This window comes from Nyctereutes procyonoides, unplaced genomic scaffold (assembly GCF_905146905.1).
Source record: "Nyctereutes procyonoides isolate TBG_1078 unplaced genomic scaffold, NYPRO_anot_genome, whole genome shotgun sequence".
Classification (NCBI taxonomy): Eukaryota; Metazoa; Chordata; class Mammalia; order Carnivora; family Canidae; genus Nyctereutes; species Nyctereutes procyonoides.
This window is the reverse complement of record NW_026575052.1, coordinates 29163044-29182603: the sequence shown is the minus strand read 5'-3', so window position 1 is coordinate 29182603 and position 19560 is coordinate 29163044. Positions and strand designations below refer to the sequence as shown.

The window sequence follows — 19560 nt, the reverse complement described above, 5'->3', positions numbered from 1 at the left end:
GCCAGCCGACGTCGTTGCGTCACTGCTGTGCGACGCGCCCGAGCGTGGGTGCCGAGTGTCGGCGGCTCCCCGGGAGGCCCGCGCGGTCCTGGCAGGTGAGCCCGGGGCGCCGGGAGCGGCGGGCTCGGGGAGGGCCGCGGGGGCAGGCTTCGCAGCCGCCGCCGAGCCTCGCTGCCGGCCGCGCGGCTCTGCGTCCCCGTGGGGCGCTCCGCTCCCGCGTGTCTGCGCTCACCGCGCCCGCGCGGGTCCCCGGGGCCGGGCCGCTCCCACGGGCTGCGGGCGGCGCGGGCGGCCTCGGGGCTGCGGGGAGGGCGGAGCCTCGGCCCCGAGCCCTGCGCGCCCCGCGTGCGCCGGCGGCCGCCCCCGCTCTCGTCTCTCCTGGGCCGCGTTCCTCCTCGCCGGCTCCACGTCCGGGCGCCCCCCCGGCTCCCGCGCCGCTCCTCCTTTTCATCCGCCAGCCGCTTCATTGTAAAGATTTTATTTTATTCATTCACGCAGGACACAAAACAGAGAGAGGGAGACGCAGGCAGAGGGAGGAGCAGGCTCCCTGCGGGGAGCCCGACGCGGGACTCGATCCCGGGACTCCGGGGTCGCGCCCTGGGCCGCAGGCAGGTGCCCACCGCTGAGCCCCCCCCCCCCCCGGCGCTGCCCGCCCTTAGAGCTCTAAGGGGTTTCTCTGCAGGTGGAGCTCTGAACTCCGCCGCTGCTGCTGTTGCAAGGGGTGGTTTTGCCTGCGATGCAGTGAGGGGGGGAAGGCCCGCAGGCTGGAGTGGAGGGGTGGAGGCCGGCGGCTTTTTCCTCCTCGGGCAGCCGCTGAGCCTGGAAGGCTTTCTACAGGTGAGTATTTGCAAGGTGTCCGATGATAGGAAACACGGACCTCGAACCCGAAGTAAGTGAAGTGCTTTTCCCTTGTCCAAAAAAGTCTCTTCTTTTCACTCGTAAACAGAAAATTGTACCTATAATTATTTGGCAGGGGGGGTGTTTGTTATTTAAAAAAAAAAAAAAAAAGGGATCCCTGGGTGGCTCAGCGGTTTAGCACCTGCCTTGGGCCCAGGGTGTGACCCTGGAGTCCCAGGATCGAGTCCCACGTCGGGCTCCCTGCGTGGAGGCTGCTTCTCCCTCTGCCTGTGTCTCTGCCCCCCCCCTCTCTGTGTGTCTATCATAAACAAATAAATCTTTAAAAAAAAAAGAAAAAGAAAAACGGGGGGGGGGATTTTTTTTCTTGCCTACTTTCTTATAACTGCATAATCTCCGTTTTGCCTATTGGCCTGCAAAGCCTAAGGTATTTATCATCAGGCCCCTTAGAGAAGAGGCCTGTTCACTCTTGCTGGAGTAGTGTTTGTACTATAGACACCACTTGTGCCTTTAATTTTGTTTTCTTCCGTGGAACCCAGCACAGTGCTTCCTTTCATTCCTTCCCCAGGTTTTCTTTAAGCACTTACGAAAGTCTTCCAGATAGGAAATGTTCAGTTTAATGGGAAGAAGAGATTATTACAAACGCAGCGTTGACAGTGCACACTGACAGATGTGCACAGTGAAGTGCCATTAGGAGTTTAGAGAAGCGTGGAGGGTGTGATCCTTGAATTGAGCTTCAAAAGATAAGAAAGAAGTGGGTAGAGAAGAGTTCACTCCTGGCAAAGAGGACAGATGAGCAAAGGCAGAGAAGAAAGAGGAGGGTGTGTTAAAGGGATAGCAAGGGGGTGAAGCTGAAAAGGTAAGTTAGGGCCAAATCATAGGCTGTGTTGAGCAGGTCAGACCCTTGTTTTCAGGTAGTGTTGTGCTTTGTAGCAAAAGCTTGATTTGCTGTGTAGTCAGGTCTTGCTGACGGCTGTTTAGATGATGGGCAAGGGAGTGAAGGAGACCTCACGTTGCGCTGTTTCTGTAGATGGGAAGGTCTAGATCGGAGCAGTAGAACCTGGCGGAGTGGACGTGATGTAGTTTAGGGAGGTAAAGTCTGCAGGTCTTGTTAACTCTTTGGGTGTTAAAAGTGAAGAGGAAGGACAAGTCAAGGCAAATTCCATATTCCTAGCTTCTGCCACTCACCAGCTAAAATGGAAAATATTGGAGGGTGTGAGGGCACTGTTTGTTTTACTCAATGTTGTACGTCCAGAACCTAGAACAGTGTCCTATATATCGTAGGTACTTGCACAGAACAGTTTCCTTTTGATCGTTGGTTGCTATGTTTCATCAAAACAACCTTTAGAAAATGTTATACCTATTTATTTTGGTGTTATTGGTGCGCTCTTTTCAGGCTTTTTGAAACAGATGATGATTTGTACTACAGATAAAATGAATCTCTTTTGCAGTTGAATAGTCCTGGAGAGATATTTTGGCTTAATTTCATGTCAGTTAAAAGTTATAACTCATTTTTATCCTATTCTGTCATTTATTTTTTTAAAGATTTTATCTATTTATTCTGAGAGACACAGAGACACAGGCAGAGGGAGAAGCAGGCTCCATGCGGGGAGCCCGATGTGGGACTCAATCCCAGGACCCCGGGGTCACACCCTGGGCCGAAGGCAGACGCTCAACCGCTGAGCCACCCAGGCATCCCCTATTCTGTCATTTAAATTGAGAATTTAATTTCAGAATTACTTTATTCTTGTTTCTTTTCATTTTAACTTTTAAAAAATGTTTATTTTAAGCTTTTAAATTTGAACTGCATCAGAATAGTACCTTTTATTTTTAAGCTTTTTTAAAAAATGAACGTCCATCTTTTTTTTTTTTTTTTTTTTTTAGATTTTATTAATTTATTCATGAGAGACAGAGAGAGAGAGAGGCAGAGACACAGGCAGAGGGAGAAGCAGGCTCCATGCAGGGAGCCTGACGTGGGACTCGATCCCGGGTCTCCAGGATCAGGCCCAGGGCTGAAGGTGGCGCTAAACCACTGAGCCACCCGGGTTGCCCTATTTTTAAACTTTTATTTTTTATTTTTTTTAATTTTTTAATTAAAAAAATTTTTTTTTTAATTTTTATTTATTTATGATAGTCACACAGAGAGGGAGAAGCAGGCTCCATGCACCGGGAGCCCAACGTGGGATTCAATTCCGGGTCTCCAGGATCACGCCCTGGGCCAAAGGCAGGCGCCAAACCACTGCGCCACCCAGGGATCCCTATTTTTAAGCTTTTAAATTTAATTTTAAGCTTCTGTATTAGAATATTAGCTTTGTTTCTATTTTTTTTAAGATTTTATTTATTTATTCGAGAGGGGCGGGGGCAGACAAATAGGCAGAGGGAGAAGCAGGCTCCCTGCAGGGAGCCCGATGTGGGACTCGATCCAGGGACCCCGGGGGTCACGCCCTGAGCCTAAGGCAGACACTCAACCACTGAGCCACCCAGGCGTCCCTAGCTTTGTTTTCCTTTATGGTATTTGTAAGACTTTCAGGAGGTTAAGACCCTAGACCATGTTCAAGTAAATTAAATGTCATCCTAAATTTAGTTTCAGGAGACTTGTATGTGCAGTTTCACGTTAATGTTTTTGCGTTAACAGTCTAGGCCAGTGGACTACTTCTGCTTTGGCTACTGGGTGGCTAAGCGAGATGTATTCCCGTGTGTTATAAATTGGTTAGTTAAGTGTGAGAACATTTGTGTGCAGTTTTGTGTATAACTGAATGGATGGTGCACTTTGGTAGCCCTATCTGTATTCTACTTGCTTCTTCTAGATTGTTTCTTCTGTGTTAGAATTAAATGGTTTATTGGTCACTACTACACAGCCTTTTGAAAAGACACCGTGAAAATGGTAACTATACAGGTTTGAGAATAATATATATAAAATATTTTCTTTTTCAGACATAAAGCAGTCACTTATTTCTAACGTCAGTTTCAACTATTTATCCTTGGATAACAGTCCAACCGAATGAAATTATGTCTGGGTACAAGCCTGCAGCTATTCAGACATATCCTGTACTTGGTGAAAAAATCACCCAGGACACACTGTACTGGAACAACTATAAGGTAAATGTAGATGGTAATGAAGGGTTTGCGTTTATGCTTATTTCTCCAGCATTTGTTACACTTGGGATACTCTAATAGAGAACTAATAACTAAAAAGAATGTATCAGCAGTTTAGTTTGGGTGGGAAATTTGATATCTGATAGTTTTTCTTGGAATTTTTAAAATAAAAGTCCGTATTGGTTAGTGATTTTAATCATACAACTGCCTAGCAGAGAATAAACAGATGATTAATGGATGCCAAGTGACATAAATTTTTGGATTTGAATCTTGCATTATTTTTTTCTTTTGCTTTTCTCAAACTAAGAAGTGATGCAGAATTAGTTCTTCCAGACTGTCTACAAAGGCTCGGAAATGATTTTTTTCAAGAAAATGAACAATTAAATAGAAAAATGGAAAAAGATTGGGATGGGAGGCTTATGGGACAAGAAACTTTTTTATTTATTTTTTTTTATTTATTTTTTTTTTAAATTTTTAATTTTTATTTATTTATGATAGTCACACACACACACAGAGAGAGGCAGAGACACCGGCAGAGGGAGAAGCAGGCTCCATGCACCGGGAGCCCGACGTGGGATTCGATCCCGGGTCTCCAGGATCACGCCCTGGGCCAAAGGCAGGCGCTAAACCGCTGCGCCACCCAGAGATCCCAAGAAACTTTTTTAAATAAGATTGTATTTATTTATCTGAGAAAGAGAGAGAGGAGAAGCAGGGAGTATCAGCAGAGGGAGAGGGAGAAGCAGACTCCCTGCTGAGCAGGGACCCTGATGTGGGGCTCCATCCCAGGACCCTGGGATCACGACCTAAACCAAAGGCGACGGGTAACTGACTGAGCCACCCAGGTGCCCCTGGAATCAGAAATTTAAATGACCAGTAAATGTAACAAAGAGCTACAGCTTCGCTTGTAATTAAAAAAGCGTAAATTGAAACAGTAATTTGGATACTATTTTTTATCTATTACAGTGACACAAATGAAAAATTTTGATCATTACTCGAGGGAGGAAAAGTGGTGTAAACTTTCTGGAGGGCATTTTGACATTATGATAAAAATATCTTTTGGCCATGTAAATTCTGCAGTTTGGAACTTAATGATTATACTACCCCAAATTTGCTAAGATGTATGTATGTAGGTGTTTATTAAAGTATTATTTTTAATACTAGAAATTTTGGAAAAATCTCTGTAAGTAGTAGATTGGTAACGTAAATTATGATGTATCCTATAACGGATGGCAAATCTGTTGAGCATATGAAAGGTTAGCTAAGATGTGTTACTGAGTGAAAAAAAGCAAGGTGCAGAACAGCCTGCATGCATGGTATGATCTTTGTGTCAGTTACAGAATACATGATTAAATGTATGCTGGTACAGGCATAACTATTTTTCCCCCCAGTAATAATCACAGAAAACTCCATTGCTGAAGAGGAAGAGTAGGGTATGGTTTTCCAGCCATATATTTGTTTACTTTAATGGCAACCAGGACAGTCTGAGTGATGGATTTGAATTTTTTTTTTTTTTGCTTTCATCATACTTCTTTACTAAATACATCCTAGTAAATGTTATTAAGAGCAAAGAGAAATGATCAATAAGAAATTATGTAATCTTAAAAGGTCTTTCCAATTGTAACTCTGTTAATCCTCTGTATTATTATTTTTTTTATTAAGACCCCTGTTCAAATCAAGGAGTTTGGTGCAGTGTCAAAAGTAGATTTTTCTCCGCAGCCTCCATACAATTACGCTGTCACCGCTTCCTCAAGGGTAAATATATTAAGTTTGTTTTTCCTTTATGTAGTTGATATTTGCTACTGATCTTGAGCCATCTGGTCAAATACTACGTTTTATTATCTTTTTGTAGATTCACATTTATGGCCGGTACTCTCAAGAACCTATAAAAACCTTTTCCCGATTTAAAGACACAGCATACTGTGCTACTTTTCGTCAGGATGGTAAACTGCTTGTGGCTGGCAGTGAAGATGGTGGAGTTCAGCTTTTTGATATAAGTGGGAGAGCTCCCCTCAGGCAGTTTGAAGGTCATACTAAGTAAGAGCCACTGTTCAAAAATGTTTACATTTTTTTTTAAACTGAGGTATAATGAACAAAACATTGTTAGTTTTGGGCATATGTTCAATATTTGTGTCTATTGCAAAATGATCATAAAAAGTCTAGTTAACATCTGTCACCATACAGACAGTTTTTGCTTGTTTTTTGGGCTTTGAATAAAAACACAGAGCAGTTCTATGAAGATTATGTACCAGTGTATCCTTTATTTCTTGGTGGTTCTACAATAGAGTACTTCGTCTGGTTCAGTTGTATCGTCCAGTTTGACGGGGCTCATGAATTCCCTAGAATTATATGTGACATTTTGAGAAATGTACGTTTGTCTAGGAAGATTTCCTATAGTTTTTGCCTAATCTGTGAGTTCTGTGACCAGTCCAGGTTAGAAACCACTGATCCAAAAGCAACCCTATAACTATAAATCAGAACTAATCTGGACTACTTTAGAGGTTCTTATTTTTGAAGTCAGGTTTGAAAAGTTGATTCTTTTTCTTCTTGAAGTTAATATTTTGCCACTTAGTAAATTAAATGGCCAGAGCAGTTATAGCTTTATATCAAGATTACCTAGTTCATTGTTGAAGTTTGCTACTGATTTAAAATCTCAAGTGTTTTTAATAGTATATTGTCAGGAGGATCTTTCCTCATCAGGGAAACATTTAAAGTATAACAAATTCACTTAGTATGATACTACTTCATGGCAAGTTTGTCTTAGGATTTTGTAATTAACTGTCCATTTTGAAATTTTTTAAAATTAAAAGTACCTTTGCTCCAACCTGTAGAACATTTACTTTCATTGATTTTGTAGAATTGTCAACATATTAGAAGATAGAATTTTAAGGCTGTTTATGTTAACTTCATAGAGTAGAGGTATTTAAAATTTTAAATTGGCTTAGGGACAAACACCTGTTTTAAAGATTTTCTGAGCTACTTTTTTTGTTATTTGGAGAAAAGGAGTGTTTTTATGTTAGAAGATGCCAGAGATATAGTTTTTTTTCTTGCTTTTTAATATATTGATTCTTGATTTTTTAGAGCAGTTCACACAGTTGATTTTACAGCTGACAAATATCATGTGGTCTCTGGGGCTGATGATTATACAGTTAAATTGTGGGATATTCCAAACTCCAAGGAAATTGTGACATTCAAAGAACATTCTGATTATGTGAGGTGTGGATGTGCTAGCAAACTGAACCCAGATCTGTTTGTAACAGGTTGGTGAACTGTTTTTTCCTCCTGAAGTGGATAATTTAATTGTGATATAATTTGATATTGTTTTGGGATAGAGCAGTTTAAACATTTTTATAAAGGAATATGTTTCTGTTTTTCCAGTTGTTTTCTTTTGGTGATTGTTCTTACTGTCTTCCAAACAGCGTTTGGAAGCATCAGGCTTCCCTGGAAACATGAGTGTCAGAACTGTAACGGTTTTCACAGCAACCAAGAAAGAAAGATAATGCCGTACAGTGTTTGTGGGTGCTTGTGCAAAGGTTCCCACATGATTCAGTAGTGATGATAGCTTGAAGATCCGAATAGTTTAAGATCTAGTATAATGTAGTATAGTATAATATAGTACAGTAAAATGCTTTTTCAGAAAACAGTAGTACCAGAGAGTATGGAAATACTCTGTTTTCATGAATGTACATATGTGTCCTTAAAATTTCATCTAAGCCTCTTCTCCTTTTAAAATTTATATTTGGATAAAAACACATACTTAGTTTTTGTTGTTTTAAATAATAACTTCACATAATACAAAAATTGACATTTTAGGGTCATATGATCATACTGTGAAGATGTTTGATGCACGAACAAACCAGAGTGTGATCTCTGTTGAGCATGGGCAGCCAGTGGAAAGTGTCCTGCTTTTTCCCTCTGGAGGACTTCTGGCATCAGCAGGTATTTTAAAAATTGCTTTACTAATATTGTTGGTCATCTCGAATGAGTGAATTTTTTTTTTTTTAGTTCTTATAATTTAACACTGTGCCCGTGAATTGCATACCTAGGTTTTGCTCAACTGATAAGTAGGGCAGGCCAGCAGTTATTATTTATTGAGTACTGAGGGTGAGCCAGATACTGTGCTATTATATACACATTATTGAGCCTAGAAGGTAGATAGTTTTCTCCGTATTTTGCAGCTACGGAAATAAAAGTTATTAAACTAATTTTTACAAGATAAAGTGACAGATCTGAAATCCTAGGACTTGAGAGTCTACTACATTGTGTATTTAACCTAGAAATCTAGGTTGTATTCCTGTTTATCCCTACCTAAGAGATCTGTGACAGCTTTTGAAAACACAGTCCTTTTCATTCTAGAATCAGATTTGTCTCTTTCTGTGTCTCTTGATTGAGATGACTTTACCCAGAAAATAGCCAGTAATTCTGGAGGAGGATATAATGTGGAGTCAGAAGGGGTCTTGACACAGTTTACATCAACTTGTAACTGAGGTCTTTTTTCGTTAGTTGATCATAGAGCATTTTCAAAATTAGAATGGAAAGAGTAAATTGACTTTTTTCATTTATCAAGTCAAAATTAATGTGTTGACAGTAGGATACGTAGGTAGTATAACTTATAGCATATGTGTGACCGTGTGTGTAGCCTTTTTTTCTCTCAATTTTAAAATCCAAATAAAAATTAGCCTGTTTTATATTTCTTCCCAGGACCTCTTTAATTTCAAAATAAGTTGATAACATTGTCAGATGTATCCATTTTTCTTGCTGTTATTTTGAGAAATGGAAATAAGTTCAAGTTGAACAGGGAGAATGGGCATCTCTTCTGTGTCACTAGCTAATTGTACGATCTTGGGCAGTCCCTTCACTCAGCCCCTGTAGGCTTTGGAAATGTAAGCTTGGACGGAATCAGTTGTTTTAAACTATGCTCTCTCGTGAGCTGCCACAGGTGGTGAGACAGGGACTGTGAATTGGCCTGTGCGCCCCTTTCCCAGTTAGGATAGGTAAGACCTTTGCTCCTCCCTCTCAAACTCATTTTCCTGTTTTACCTTCTAGACTTTTGCTTCACATTTCATTGAAATAAAAGATGCCGTATTAAAAGAATTGTTTTTAAACTATTAGAGTGAATTGCCTTTAAGGAACCTTCTAACTCTTCGAATAGAAGTTTTAGGGAAGTTTTTTTAGTTTTGGTGAGAGTGAGATTCACAAAATGTTGAGGAAATAAAGCTATATTATTCATTTCCATAGTGACCCAAAATTTCTTTTGCCAAATGATTTTATTACAATTCTCGTAATCTTTTTTGGTTATACTTTTTATTTTGCTGGGAAGTTCTGTGAACTTTACAAACATGCAGTTATCTAATCATCATAACAGTTCTTTGAGGTAGGAACTATTATTATTCTCAGTTTCAAAGTCAGTGAGTGATGGAGCCAGCACTGAAACCAGGCAGTTTTGCTCTGGGACCCCTCACTTCACCTCCATGCTGTGCCCTGTCCAGTGTAGAATGCTTTTCAAATCTTTAAAATACTAAATGTTAGGCAGAATTTCAAATTAATGATTATTTCTTCTTGTAGGAGGCCGTTATGTTAAAATCTGGGACATGCTGAAAGGAGGACAATTACTAGTGTCTTTGAAAAATCATCATAAAACTGTGACGTGTTTATATCTGAGCAGCTCTGGACAGAGGTTACTTTCTGGGTCACTGGATAGGTTAGCGTTTTAATTTTCTTTCTTTATTATTACTGGTGTATGGATATTTACTGCTTGAGGAAATGAGTTATTTCTGAAGTATTTGTGATAAAGTAAATGTTCTGTCAAATAATTTCTGTGAAAAAAATATTTTCAGTTGAAAATTAGTTTTGATCTTTTTTTATTCATATACAGCAAACTTATTTTCTTGCTTGACATAAGTTAGTGCTTCAGGGCAGCCCCAGTGGCTCAGTGGTTTAGTGCTGCCTTCGGCCCAGGGTGTAATCCTGGAGATCCAGGATCAAGTCCCACATCGGGCTCCCTGCATGGAGCTTGCTTCTCCCTCTGCCTCTTGTCTTTGCCTCTATCTCTCTCTGTCTCTCATGAATAAATGAATAAAATCTAAAAAAAATAAAAAACATTTAAAAATCTTAAAAAAAAAAAGTTAGTGCTTCAACGTATATACTTAAGGATTTTTTTTTTAATTTTTTTTAAATTTTTATTTATTTATAATAGTCACAGAGAGAGAGAGGCAGAGACACAGGCAGAGGGAGAAGCAGGCTCCATGCACCGGAAGCCGGATGTGGGATTTGATCCCGGGTCTCCAGGATCGCGCCCTGGGCCAAAGGCAGGCGCCAAACCGCTGCGCCACCCAGAGATCCCGTACTTAAGGAATTTTATTGAACCATTTGAACATTGTTTTTTTTTAATTAGTCTGTCATTCTGTGATTTCTTTAAAAATCCTTATTGTGTATGTGTATATTTAAAAATTTAATGAGTGTATGTATGTATTCTAGCTTATATTCTTCAAAATTTGAAACTTCATGTGAAAACTTCTGTACATTTATGTGATTAAAATTTTACCTTTTTTCTTTTTTAAAAGATTTTTTTAAAATTTATGTGTGAGAGAGAGCATGCATAAGAGCACAAGTGGTAGAGAGGGAGAAGCAGGCTTCCCATCAAACAGGGAGTCTGATGCGGGCTCCATCCCAGGGCCCTGGGATCATGACCTGAGCCGAAGGTAGAAGCTCAGCCACTGAGCCACCCAGACGCCCCTCAGATATTACTATTTCCAATTAGTAGTAGTATTCCATTAGTTAATGTTCTAAAACAGTGGTGTCCAATAGAAATATGATGTAGGCTACATATATAATTTTAAATGTTTTAGTAGCCACATTAAGTAGGCAAAAAGAACTCAGTAAAATTATTTCAGGGTAACTAAAATATTATTTCAATATGTAATCAATGTAAAAATATTACCAAGACAGATCAGTTAAGCATCCAATACATGCCCTATGATACAGTAATAATATTTTATAGTGATTAAAGTGAAATGTAGTTGTTTAACAGAAAAGTATTTTTACTCTACCTCAGTTTTTAAATTAAAATTTATTTAAAATCAAAATTAAAAATGTGGTTCTTTATTTCCACTGGCCACATTTCAAGTACTCAGTAGCATGTGGCTGGAGCTATGGCGCATTTCTAGTAGTCATATTTATTTGTTTTTGATTATTTTATGTCTGTATTTTCTATTTTTGTTATGGAAAGCCTTGGTTTTTCAGTATGTTCATTAAAAAGTATACATATTTTAAAAGCTAGAATATATATATACACACACACACACACACACACATATATATTTTTTAAGATTTTATTTTATTTATTCATGAGAGGCACAGAGAGAGAGGCAGAGACACAGGTAGAGGGAGAAGCAGGCTCCATGCAGGGAGCCCGACACGGGACTCGATCCCAGGTCTCCAGGATCACGTCCCGGGCCGAAGGCGACACTAAACCTCTGGGCCACCGGGGCTGCCCTAGAATATAGTTTTAACACAAAGAAATTAATTATGTAAATATGTAGCAGATTCCCTGAAATGGTGTTACTAGGCAATTTAGGACTTGATTTTTAGATATGTCCCTCAAAAATCAAATGTGAGTTGGCTCTGTTCATGGTAGTTGGCAGATGCTGCTGGGCAGCCTACCACGCACAGAACAGCCTCCACAACAAAGACTTACCTGGCCTGTGGTGTTAATCATGGTAATGCTGAGAAACCCTGCTCTTTTGATTCCCAGTGTACTTTGAAACCTTTTCTTTACTATCAAGTTTCATCTTCAGGTGACAGTGGTTCATGGTCTGTCCTTTTGGTGGCTAGTCTTTATATAAACATAGCTACTGCTAACAGTTGATTTTTAGATTCAGTAAGGAATTAGTTTGTAATTAATATTGTTAATCATTTTTCTTCATTGCTGTATAAATTTTAATATTTATATATTGCGTTTCTAAAAAATAGGAAATTTGCATTTTACACTCATTTCCAAGGTGATTTGTAACAAAGCTTGCTTTCTTTCTTTTTTCTTTCTTTCTTTCTTTCTTTCTTTCTTTCTTTCTTTCTTTCTTTCTTTCTTTCTTTCAGGAAGGTGAAAGTATATAGTACGACTTCCTATAAAGTAGTCCACAGTTTTGATTATGCAGCTTCAATTTTGAGTCTTGCACTTGCGGTGAGTACTTTTACTCTTTTTAAAGCTTTCACTAACTTTGTTAAAGTAAAATGGAATTGTAGGGTTTATCTTTTTATGTGAGTAAATTTTTTTTTTAAAGATATTATTTGTTTATTTGACAGAGAGATTGAACTCAAGCAGGAGGAGAGGGAGAAGCAGGCTCCCCTCAGAGCAGGGAGCCTGACACGGGGCTGGATCCCAGGACACTGGGATCATGCCCTGAGCTGAAGGCAGATAGTTAACCAACTGAGCCACCCAGGCACCCCAGTCTTCTTCTTACCATATTAGATAGTTAAGATAATTTGTATTATATGACTTGTCTCAATAACTTAGTATGAATTGAGATTTAGATCTTGCTCACTATATACCTTCAAATCAAGCATAGCTATAGGCATTGTTACCATGAACGGCAGGATCTGGGAAACTGATAAATCTCCTTTCAACACATTTAACTTCGAATTAACATACTCTAGAAAATCAAGTTGGCTCTCTGAGGGAAAAAAAAAAAAAGTGAGAAAAGCGAGTAACAAAGTGAACTTGTATGTCTTTGTTGACTGCTTTTTCTGGGATGTCCACTGTCAAATTTCTTGAGCCATTGAAAAGAGGATATTTGAATACATCATATAGAAATCTGAATTAGAAGAGGAAAAGCTGATTACAAAATATTTTCTTGGCAAGATTATGAGAAGTCATGCCATCACATGATCCTTTTTCTAATAAGAGGATGCAGAAAAAAAAATTATTTTAGAAGTTTCCCAAGATGTCATTAACTGTATTATTCAAACTGCCAGTGATAATTTAAACACTATCAATATAATAGTATCCTGGAGGAAAAAATTATTTGTTCTAACTTTTTGCACAGATTATTGTTAGGCAGAGTATCTATATCTGAGTGGAACTCTTAGTGAAAGTATGGATAAGCAGAAAGCATGTTAGAAGTGGTATTTTGAAGAAAAAGTAAGCTAAGTGATGGGTTAGGAATAGAGTAACTTATTTTTCTAATTGTTTATAGCACGAAGATGAGACGATAGTTGTAGGAATGACCAATGGAATATTGAGTGTGAAACATCGGAAATCTGAAGCAAAGAAGGATTCTTTTCCCAAGAGAAGGAGGCCTGCATATCGAACTTTTATAAAAGGAAAAAGTTACATGAAGCAGCGGGTATTTGCATATTTCTTACATTTTTTAAAAAGGTGTAGTTTGTTAGAGTAGGCAGGTCCATCCCTGCACATTACTGGAAAGTGTAGTTCACATGGGATTTAACTTTATTTTGCTTTTCTCTACCTTAATTCTTTGCAGATTGCTAGATTGGGGACATTATTAGTAAGTAATGGGGAATGAGGTCTACTTTGATACCCTGAATCGTAACAATGTTACATATAGTATTTTACCATATTCAAAACAGTGTCTTTGACACACTATCTAATTTGATCTCCTAAACAACCCTGAACGGTAGTAGAGCCGATTATGTCCCCTTTTGGCATCTGAGAAGATGGAGATAGAAGTTCTGGTCGATCTAGCATCTCACTACTGGTAATCAGAGTCGTTGGGACTAGATCTCAGTCTCTCCCATTTTTGTTTTTTTCTAATGTTTGCCCAGAGTGAGGTATTGTGTATGTGTTCTAAGTTAAATCATAGGAGAGTAAGAACACATTGATGTAGCAAATTATTCCATTTTTAATTAGTCTGCATTCTGGGGATATGCCCATTATTTATTAAATAGTTCAGGGTCATCCTAGTATAAAATCTCACAATGAAAAAATTTATTTTGAATGAAACTGTGCAGATACTGATTTTTCTTTATAAATTTACTTTGTAATACAGGACGACATTTTGATCAACAGGCCATCAAAGAAACACCTAGAATTGTATGACAGGGATCTGAAAAATTTCCGGGTCTCTAAGGCACTTGACAGAGTCCTTGAGGTGAGTGGGAAGCATATATATGTATATACAATATGCTATCCCTGTGAGAGGGAGAGAGCGTGTGTGTGTTTATATTTTTAATTAAGACTAATTTTTTAGAGCAGTTTTAGCTTCACAGCAAAATTGAGGGGAAGGTACAGAGGTTTCCTGTAGACTCCCTGCACCCACACAATCATAGCCTCTCCTATTATCAATAACCCCACCCCCACCCCCCCGCCAGAGTGGTACATCTGTTACAGTTGCTAAACCTACGAGGTGCATATTTTTAAAAGAATCATTTTATTGTGTATTACTGCAACTCAAAACGTAATGATATAAACCTATTTAAATTTGGTAATGGTTAGTGAGTTCTAAGACTATCATTGTTTCCTGCGCTGTCTTACCTGCTCATGTTCACTGAAAATTTTTCTAGCCCAGTTGTACAATAAAGACACCTGAGATTACAGTTTCCATCATAAAGGAGCTAAATCGAAGAGGAGTCCTTGCAAATGCCCTTGCAGGTCGGGATGAAAAGGAAATCAGTCGTGTTCTTAATTTTTTGATACGGTATGTTTTATGTCTATGAAACATATATTTTGCATCTGAACTCCTTCTTTATCTCAAATAAGAGAGACCTTTACTTTTATATTGACCTTAGTAGAGAACTGATGGAACAATTTAAAATTTATTTTATGGATATTTTTAAAGTTGACACTTTTCATAAAATAATATTTGTTCTGTAGGAATCTGTCTCAACCAAGATTTGCCCCTGTTTTGATCAATGCTGCGGAAATAATTATTGGTAAGTAGTTGTTAAAACTTGAAAAATTCGGGGCACCTGTGTGGCTCAGTCAGTTAAGCATCTGCCTTGTGCTCAGATCCTGATCTCAGAGTCTTGGGATCGAGCCCTGCGTTGGGCTCCCAGCTCAGTGGGGAGTCTACTTCTCCCTCTCCTTCTGTGCTGCCCCCCCTCCCATTGGTGCTCTCTCTCTCTCTCCCTCTCACTTGCTCTTTCTCTCAAATAAATATGTGAAACCTTAAAAAAAAAAAAAAGAAACTTGAATTGCAGCACTAGAGATGTCAAATAATGAAATTGCATAGATCACAATACCTTGTTTTTATGAATTCTCCAGTAGCGATTGTCATGAAGAAAACAACCACAGTAAATCAGTGCATTTTAAGGGAAGTAAAATGTTTATAGCAGTTTGACTCTGAATTGCTAAAATTAGAGTTATTGAAATCAAACAGTTTTTGTTTAGACATCTATAATTTTTAAGGGGAAAATGAAAGTAGGTCAGAACCTCCACACTGTACTTTCTATAAGTACTTCTTTTTGAAAAAAAAATTATTTAGCTGGATTATTTTCTATAAATCATAAATTTAAAATAAGTACAGATTTTTCAGTATGTTTATATTTAATATTTTCATATCTTTTCTAACTATTGCTGTTCATTTATTAAGAAAAGTACTTCTAATTAATGTGTTTTCTCTCTCTTTCTAGATATATATCTTCCTGTGATTGGTCAGTCACCTGTAGTTGATAAAAAGTTTTTGTTACTTCAAGGACTCGTAGAAAAAGAGATTGATTACCAGAGAGAACTACTAGAAACTTTAGGGATGATGGATATGCTTTTTGCTACTATGACAAGGAAAGAAAGCACTTCTGTGCTGCAGCATACGTCTGATGGATTTCTAGAGAACAAGATGGAATCGTAGTGTCTGATGAGACCTGTAAGAACAGCTAACTTGAAATATATTTGATTCTATTAACTATTGGAAAGAGAATCTCTGATGTAGTAAAAACAAAACAAAACAAAAACCCAAAAAAGTATTCACAGAAGCAGTTTGATGGAAGAGACTGGAATATCTAGAATTGGTAAATAAGTACCTATTGTAAGACATGGTTTTCCATGTAATACTTTGAATTATTTCATGGCATCTTCGGCTAGAAGATCTGAGTTGTCTTGGTCGTAGTGTATTGTCCACCTTGGACAAAGTGATATTAATTTTAATACAGCAAAGTTCTGTATCAACATTTGGGTAGGGCTTCAGAACCCTGGAATGGGTTTCAACTGGGAATCCTGCCAAAGGGGCAGGGCTTTATTTTTTACTTTTCTCCTGGACAAACAACAGCAACAGAAATAAATCCTCTAATCAGTGTGGGATTTCCAAGCCCTGCTGATCTCACCTCCCTTGCCTTGATGTTATCGTTTATCCTAGGTCCCATGTTCCGCTTCTGCCAGTAATGGGACTGCATCTGCTCCACATGTGACACATCAGTGGTCAGCTTTGAACAATTTACTCTGAATTAGTTAGAACATGTATTCAAAGAGTGTGATGAGGCAGATTTGATACCTAAAAATTGTGCTGTCCATTCCAGATTCTTTCCATTCCTTTAATCTTGACCATTCTTACCAGAACAAGGTCTACAGATAGACCTTATCGGACCACAATTTTCTCCTTCTTAATACACAGCTTTTTTTCTGCCCAGTTTTCAACTTCAGGTCAGAGGAGTGATAAAATTTGCCACTTATCTTGTAATTAAATAGCCTTTCAACCTTTTATACATATGTTTGGAGCTTCTCTTACAGCTTCCTACCCTTCTGAAAACCACGTTCTGTAATCAGTCTTTAGAGTTTGTTTCTCTAATCTCCACAATCATTTTGTATTTTAGAACTCAAAGATAGAGTAGCTTGTTTTGGAAAATCGTTTTTGTTTTTTAAAGGTCAATGTAAGCCACATTTTTATAAAGATATTCTTTCTTCTTGGCTTTCTGAGATACGTGAATTCATGAATAGTCACTGGCTACTGTTTTAGGACACTGATTTCACACTTGCTACTTCTCCCTTTTCCCAGTTCCTATTCCACCTCAAGTAGTTATCTGTAAGGAAACCTGCTTTGTGTTTAAAAAAAAAAAAAAAACCTTAAGGAAGATTATGCAATGGGAATCTCAGAGTTTAGTTTTGTGAATTCAGGTTTTTTTTTTTTTTAAGGCAGAAAAGAATATTTCTGTGGTCTGGAAAAGGCATGTGCTCAAAAATAGGGTCTAGTTTCCCTTTCTTGAATTGGTGAATGCACAGTGGCTTATGAAGAAACCAGGAGTTTATTTCCCGGAGTAATTATGAGATTAGACAAGGTCAGAAACTCTGTCTTCATGTTAAAAGGGTTAATTTATTTAAGTAAATTTTGTATTTAAAAGCTTTTAAAAGTATTTAACTTTTAAGTATGCTGTATACTAGTAAAAATTAGAAGTTGAAAATTCTAAAACTAGCTGCCATCAAGTGTGCAACACGTGACAAGAGTTTTCCCATACATTATTTTATTCAAGTCTCATCACAGCCATCCATTGTTGGTGTTGTCACTTAATGCTGAATGAGCTCCAGTGGTCAGCCCACTTTTCCCCCAGGCCTGAGTCCCTCATCATCCCGGCCCTGTGAACCCACCTGGCCTCTGGGGCCAAGCCTCCTGTTTCTTTGACAGGACTTCACCGAGCGCTGCAGTTCTTGGATGAAATCTAGAATGAAGATGAATTTTCAAAAAGGTTTTGCAATTCCCATAGCCATTGATACTGTATAGTAATTTCAGGAATAGTTTTTATATTCATTGGGACAAACAAGTATTTGTTATTTAAAGTATTTAAACACAATTGGCATATTAGGCATATTATGGTGTGTTGCGTTGGCCTTTGGATTCTAATATAAAATGACAGATATTAAGGCTTCTGAATTTTAGTTGAAAAGTACTTTAAAATATTACTAAGCCTGCAAAAATCTTGACATGTCCCAGAGAACTTAGGAACTCATTGTACATTTAACTTATTGTAAGAGTTAAGCACTTGGGAAGGTTCTGCTTATTGGATCAAGCATTTGAAGTGCTATTTACAAGAAAAATATCTTAAGTGTATAAATGCTATTGTTTAAAGGAATTTGGATTGTAAGTGGATTTGTTTAAAAAAATTTTAAATGTAATGTGTTCAACTAAAATATACTTTATGAAACATGAATTAAAGGCCCCCTTGAAAGTGATTATTAAAATGAACTAGTATTATGGATGGAATATAAGTTAAATCTAAAACCTTAAGGAAAGTTTTCAAATGCTTAACTTTAACAAGTAACTAAATTGTCTCTCCAATGAATAAAATGTTCCCTCAGCTACGAAGAGGCACTTACTGTGACTAGGCTGCGTGCCTCTTTCCCCAGATAGTGACCAATACCGGGGGTGGTATATCTGGCTCAAGCCCAGGCTAAGCCGGGAGTAGTAACTAGGAATTATAATCAAATTCTTTTTTTTTAAAAAAAAGGTTTTATTTATTTATTAGAGTGAGGAGAGGTAGAAGCAGGAAGGAGAAAGAATTTGAAGCAGACTCTGTACTGGACATGGGGCTCGATCCCACCCTGCGAGATCATGACCTGAACTGAAAGCAAGAGTTGGACGCTTCTATGCGCCACCAAGGCGCCCCAAATTCTTGATCTTGGCAAATGTGGGGTTCTGAGAATGCTTTTTGGATCATCAGCAAAGAAAGCGAAGAAAGGAGAAGGAAACTAAGTCCGGAGAAAATCTGCAAGACCAAGCCATCCTGCCTCAGCAGGGCAGGACAGAGAAGAGACCGGGTTCCCAGCGGTTCCGTTTCCCTTCTGGCTGTACCTTAGGGCTTCCCTCGGAGCCATGAGACTATTTGGAATCCTTGTAATAAATTCTTTTTGCTTAGATGCGTGTGAGTGGTTTCCTTCATTCACAACCAAGTAGCTCCAAAGACGCTAATTCACAGATCCTGGTATTTATTCAGGCACACATTAGAGGTCAGGAAATTGGGGATGTTACTGTGAACCCTATAGACCAAATCCCGTTCTCTTGCAATTTCTGTTCTACTTGGGACAGTTGGATGTCGAGTAAACTCTGCCATCGATTCGCAGGTTAGTGTGCATTTGCTACAGTTTTAAAAGGAATCGCACAGAATTTAGGATTGGGGGCTGGCTTCCACTGAGCATTAATGTTTTGAGATTCGTAATTCACATAAGATTTAAACTGGAAAGAATTACAGAACATGTACCGACCAGGATACTCGTGTGGACGGGACAGCTAGTGATATGGGAGAGGGAGGCCAATTGCTGGGACGATGTTTTTGGGAGGGGATTTGGGGTCGAGTACCCAAATGGAAGAGTTAGCTTAGGAGAAGGAGTAGTTCGGGTATGGTTCAAGGGGGAAGGCAAAGTATATGGGCACAGATGTCATTAGGCATGTAGATGTGATGGGGCAGGCTTGCAGGGGTTCTTTACTGGCCACCTTCGTGGAAACCAGATGACCAGCAAAACGAGGAGGAGGAGGAGGCTCAAAGCGTTGGGAGTGAGCGAACGAAGACAAGATCCGCTCCTAGAGAGGTCGAGAGCTCAGCCTTAGGAGCCATTGGCCTGGGTCAGATTCAGCCAGTAACCAGCCATGTGTCTGGGCAAGTGACTTTACCATTTTGTACTGAACTTTCTTCATCTGTTCATCAGACAACATCCCGTTGTGGTTGTGAGAATGAAAA

The 19560-nt window shown here is 38.9% G+C and overlaps 1 protein-coding gene across 8 annotated transcripts; it reads left to right on the top strand.

Moving 5' to 3' along the window:
• Window positions 1-5: 5 nt before the first annotated feature.
• On the top strand, window positions 6-18740 carry UTP15 (UTP15 small subunit processome component). Of its 8 annotated transcripts, XM_055331766.1 has the most exons (15): window positions 6-95; window positions 499-608; window positions 3790-3954; window positions 5611-5703; window positions 5801-5985; window positions 7030-7208; window positions 7762-7887; window positions 9514-9649; window positions 12043-12127; window positions 13140-13289; window positions 13953-14054; window positions 14467-14600; window positions 14777-14835; window positions 15535-15764; window positions 18352-18740. In XM_055331766.1, exons 3-14 carry the CDS (start codon window positions 3865-3867, stop codon window positions 15747-15749), a joined length of 1554 nt encoding a protein of 517 aa, XP_055187741.1. In that variant the 5' UTR covers window positions 6-95; window positions 499-608; window positions 3790-3864; the 3' UTR covers window positions 15750-15764; window positions 18352-18740. The 8 variants fall into 8 exon arrangements, with proteins under 8 accessions (XP_055187741.1, XP_055187734.1, XP_055187736.1 ...); XM_055331759.1 differs by having other exon boundaries at window positions 15535-18740; XM_055331761.1 differs by having other exon boundaries at window positions 499-612; window positions 15535-18740.
• The last annotated feature ends 820 nt before the right edge of the window (window positions 18741-19560 follow it).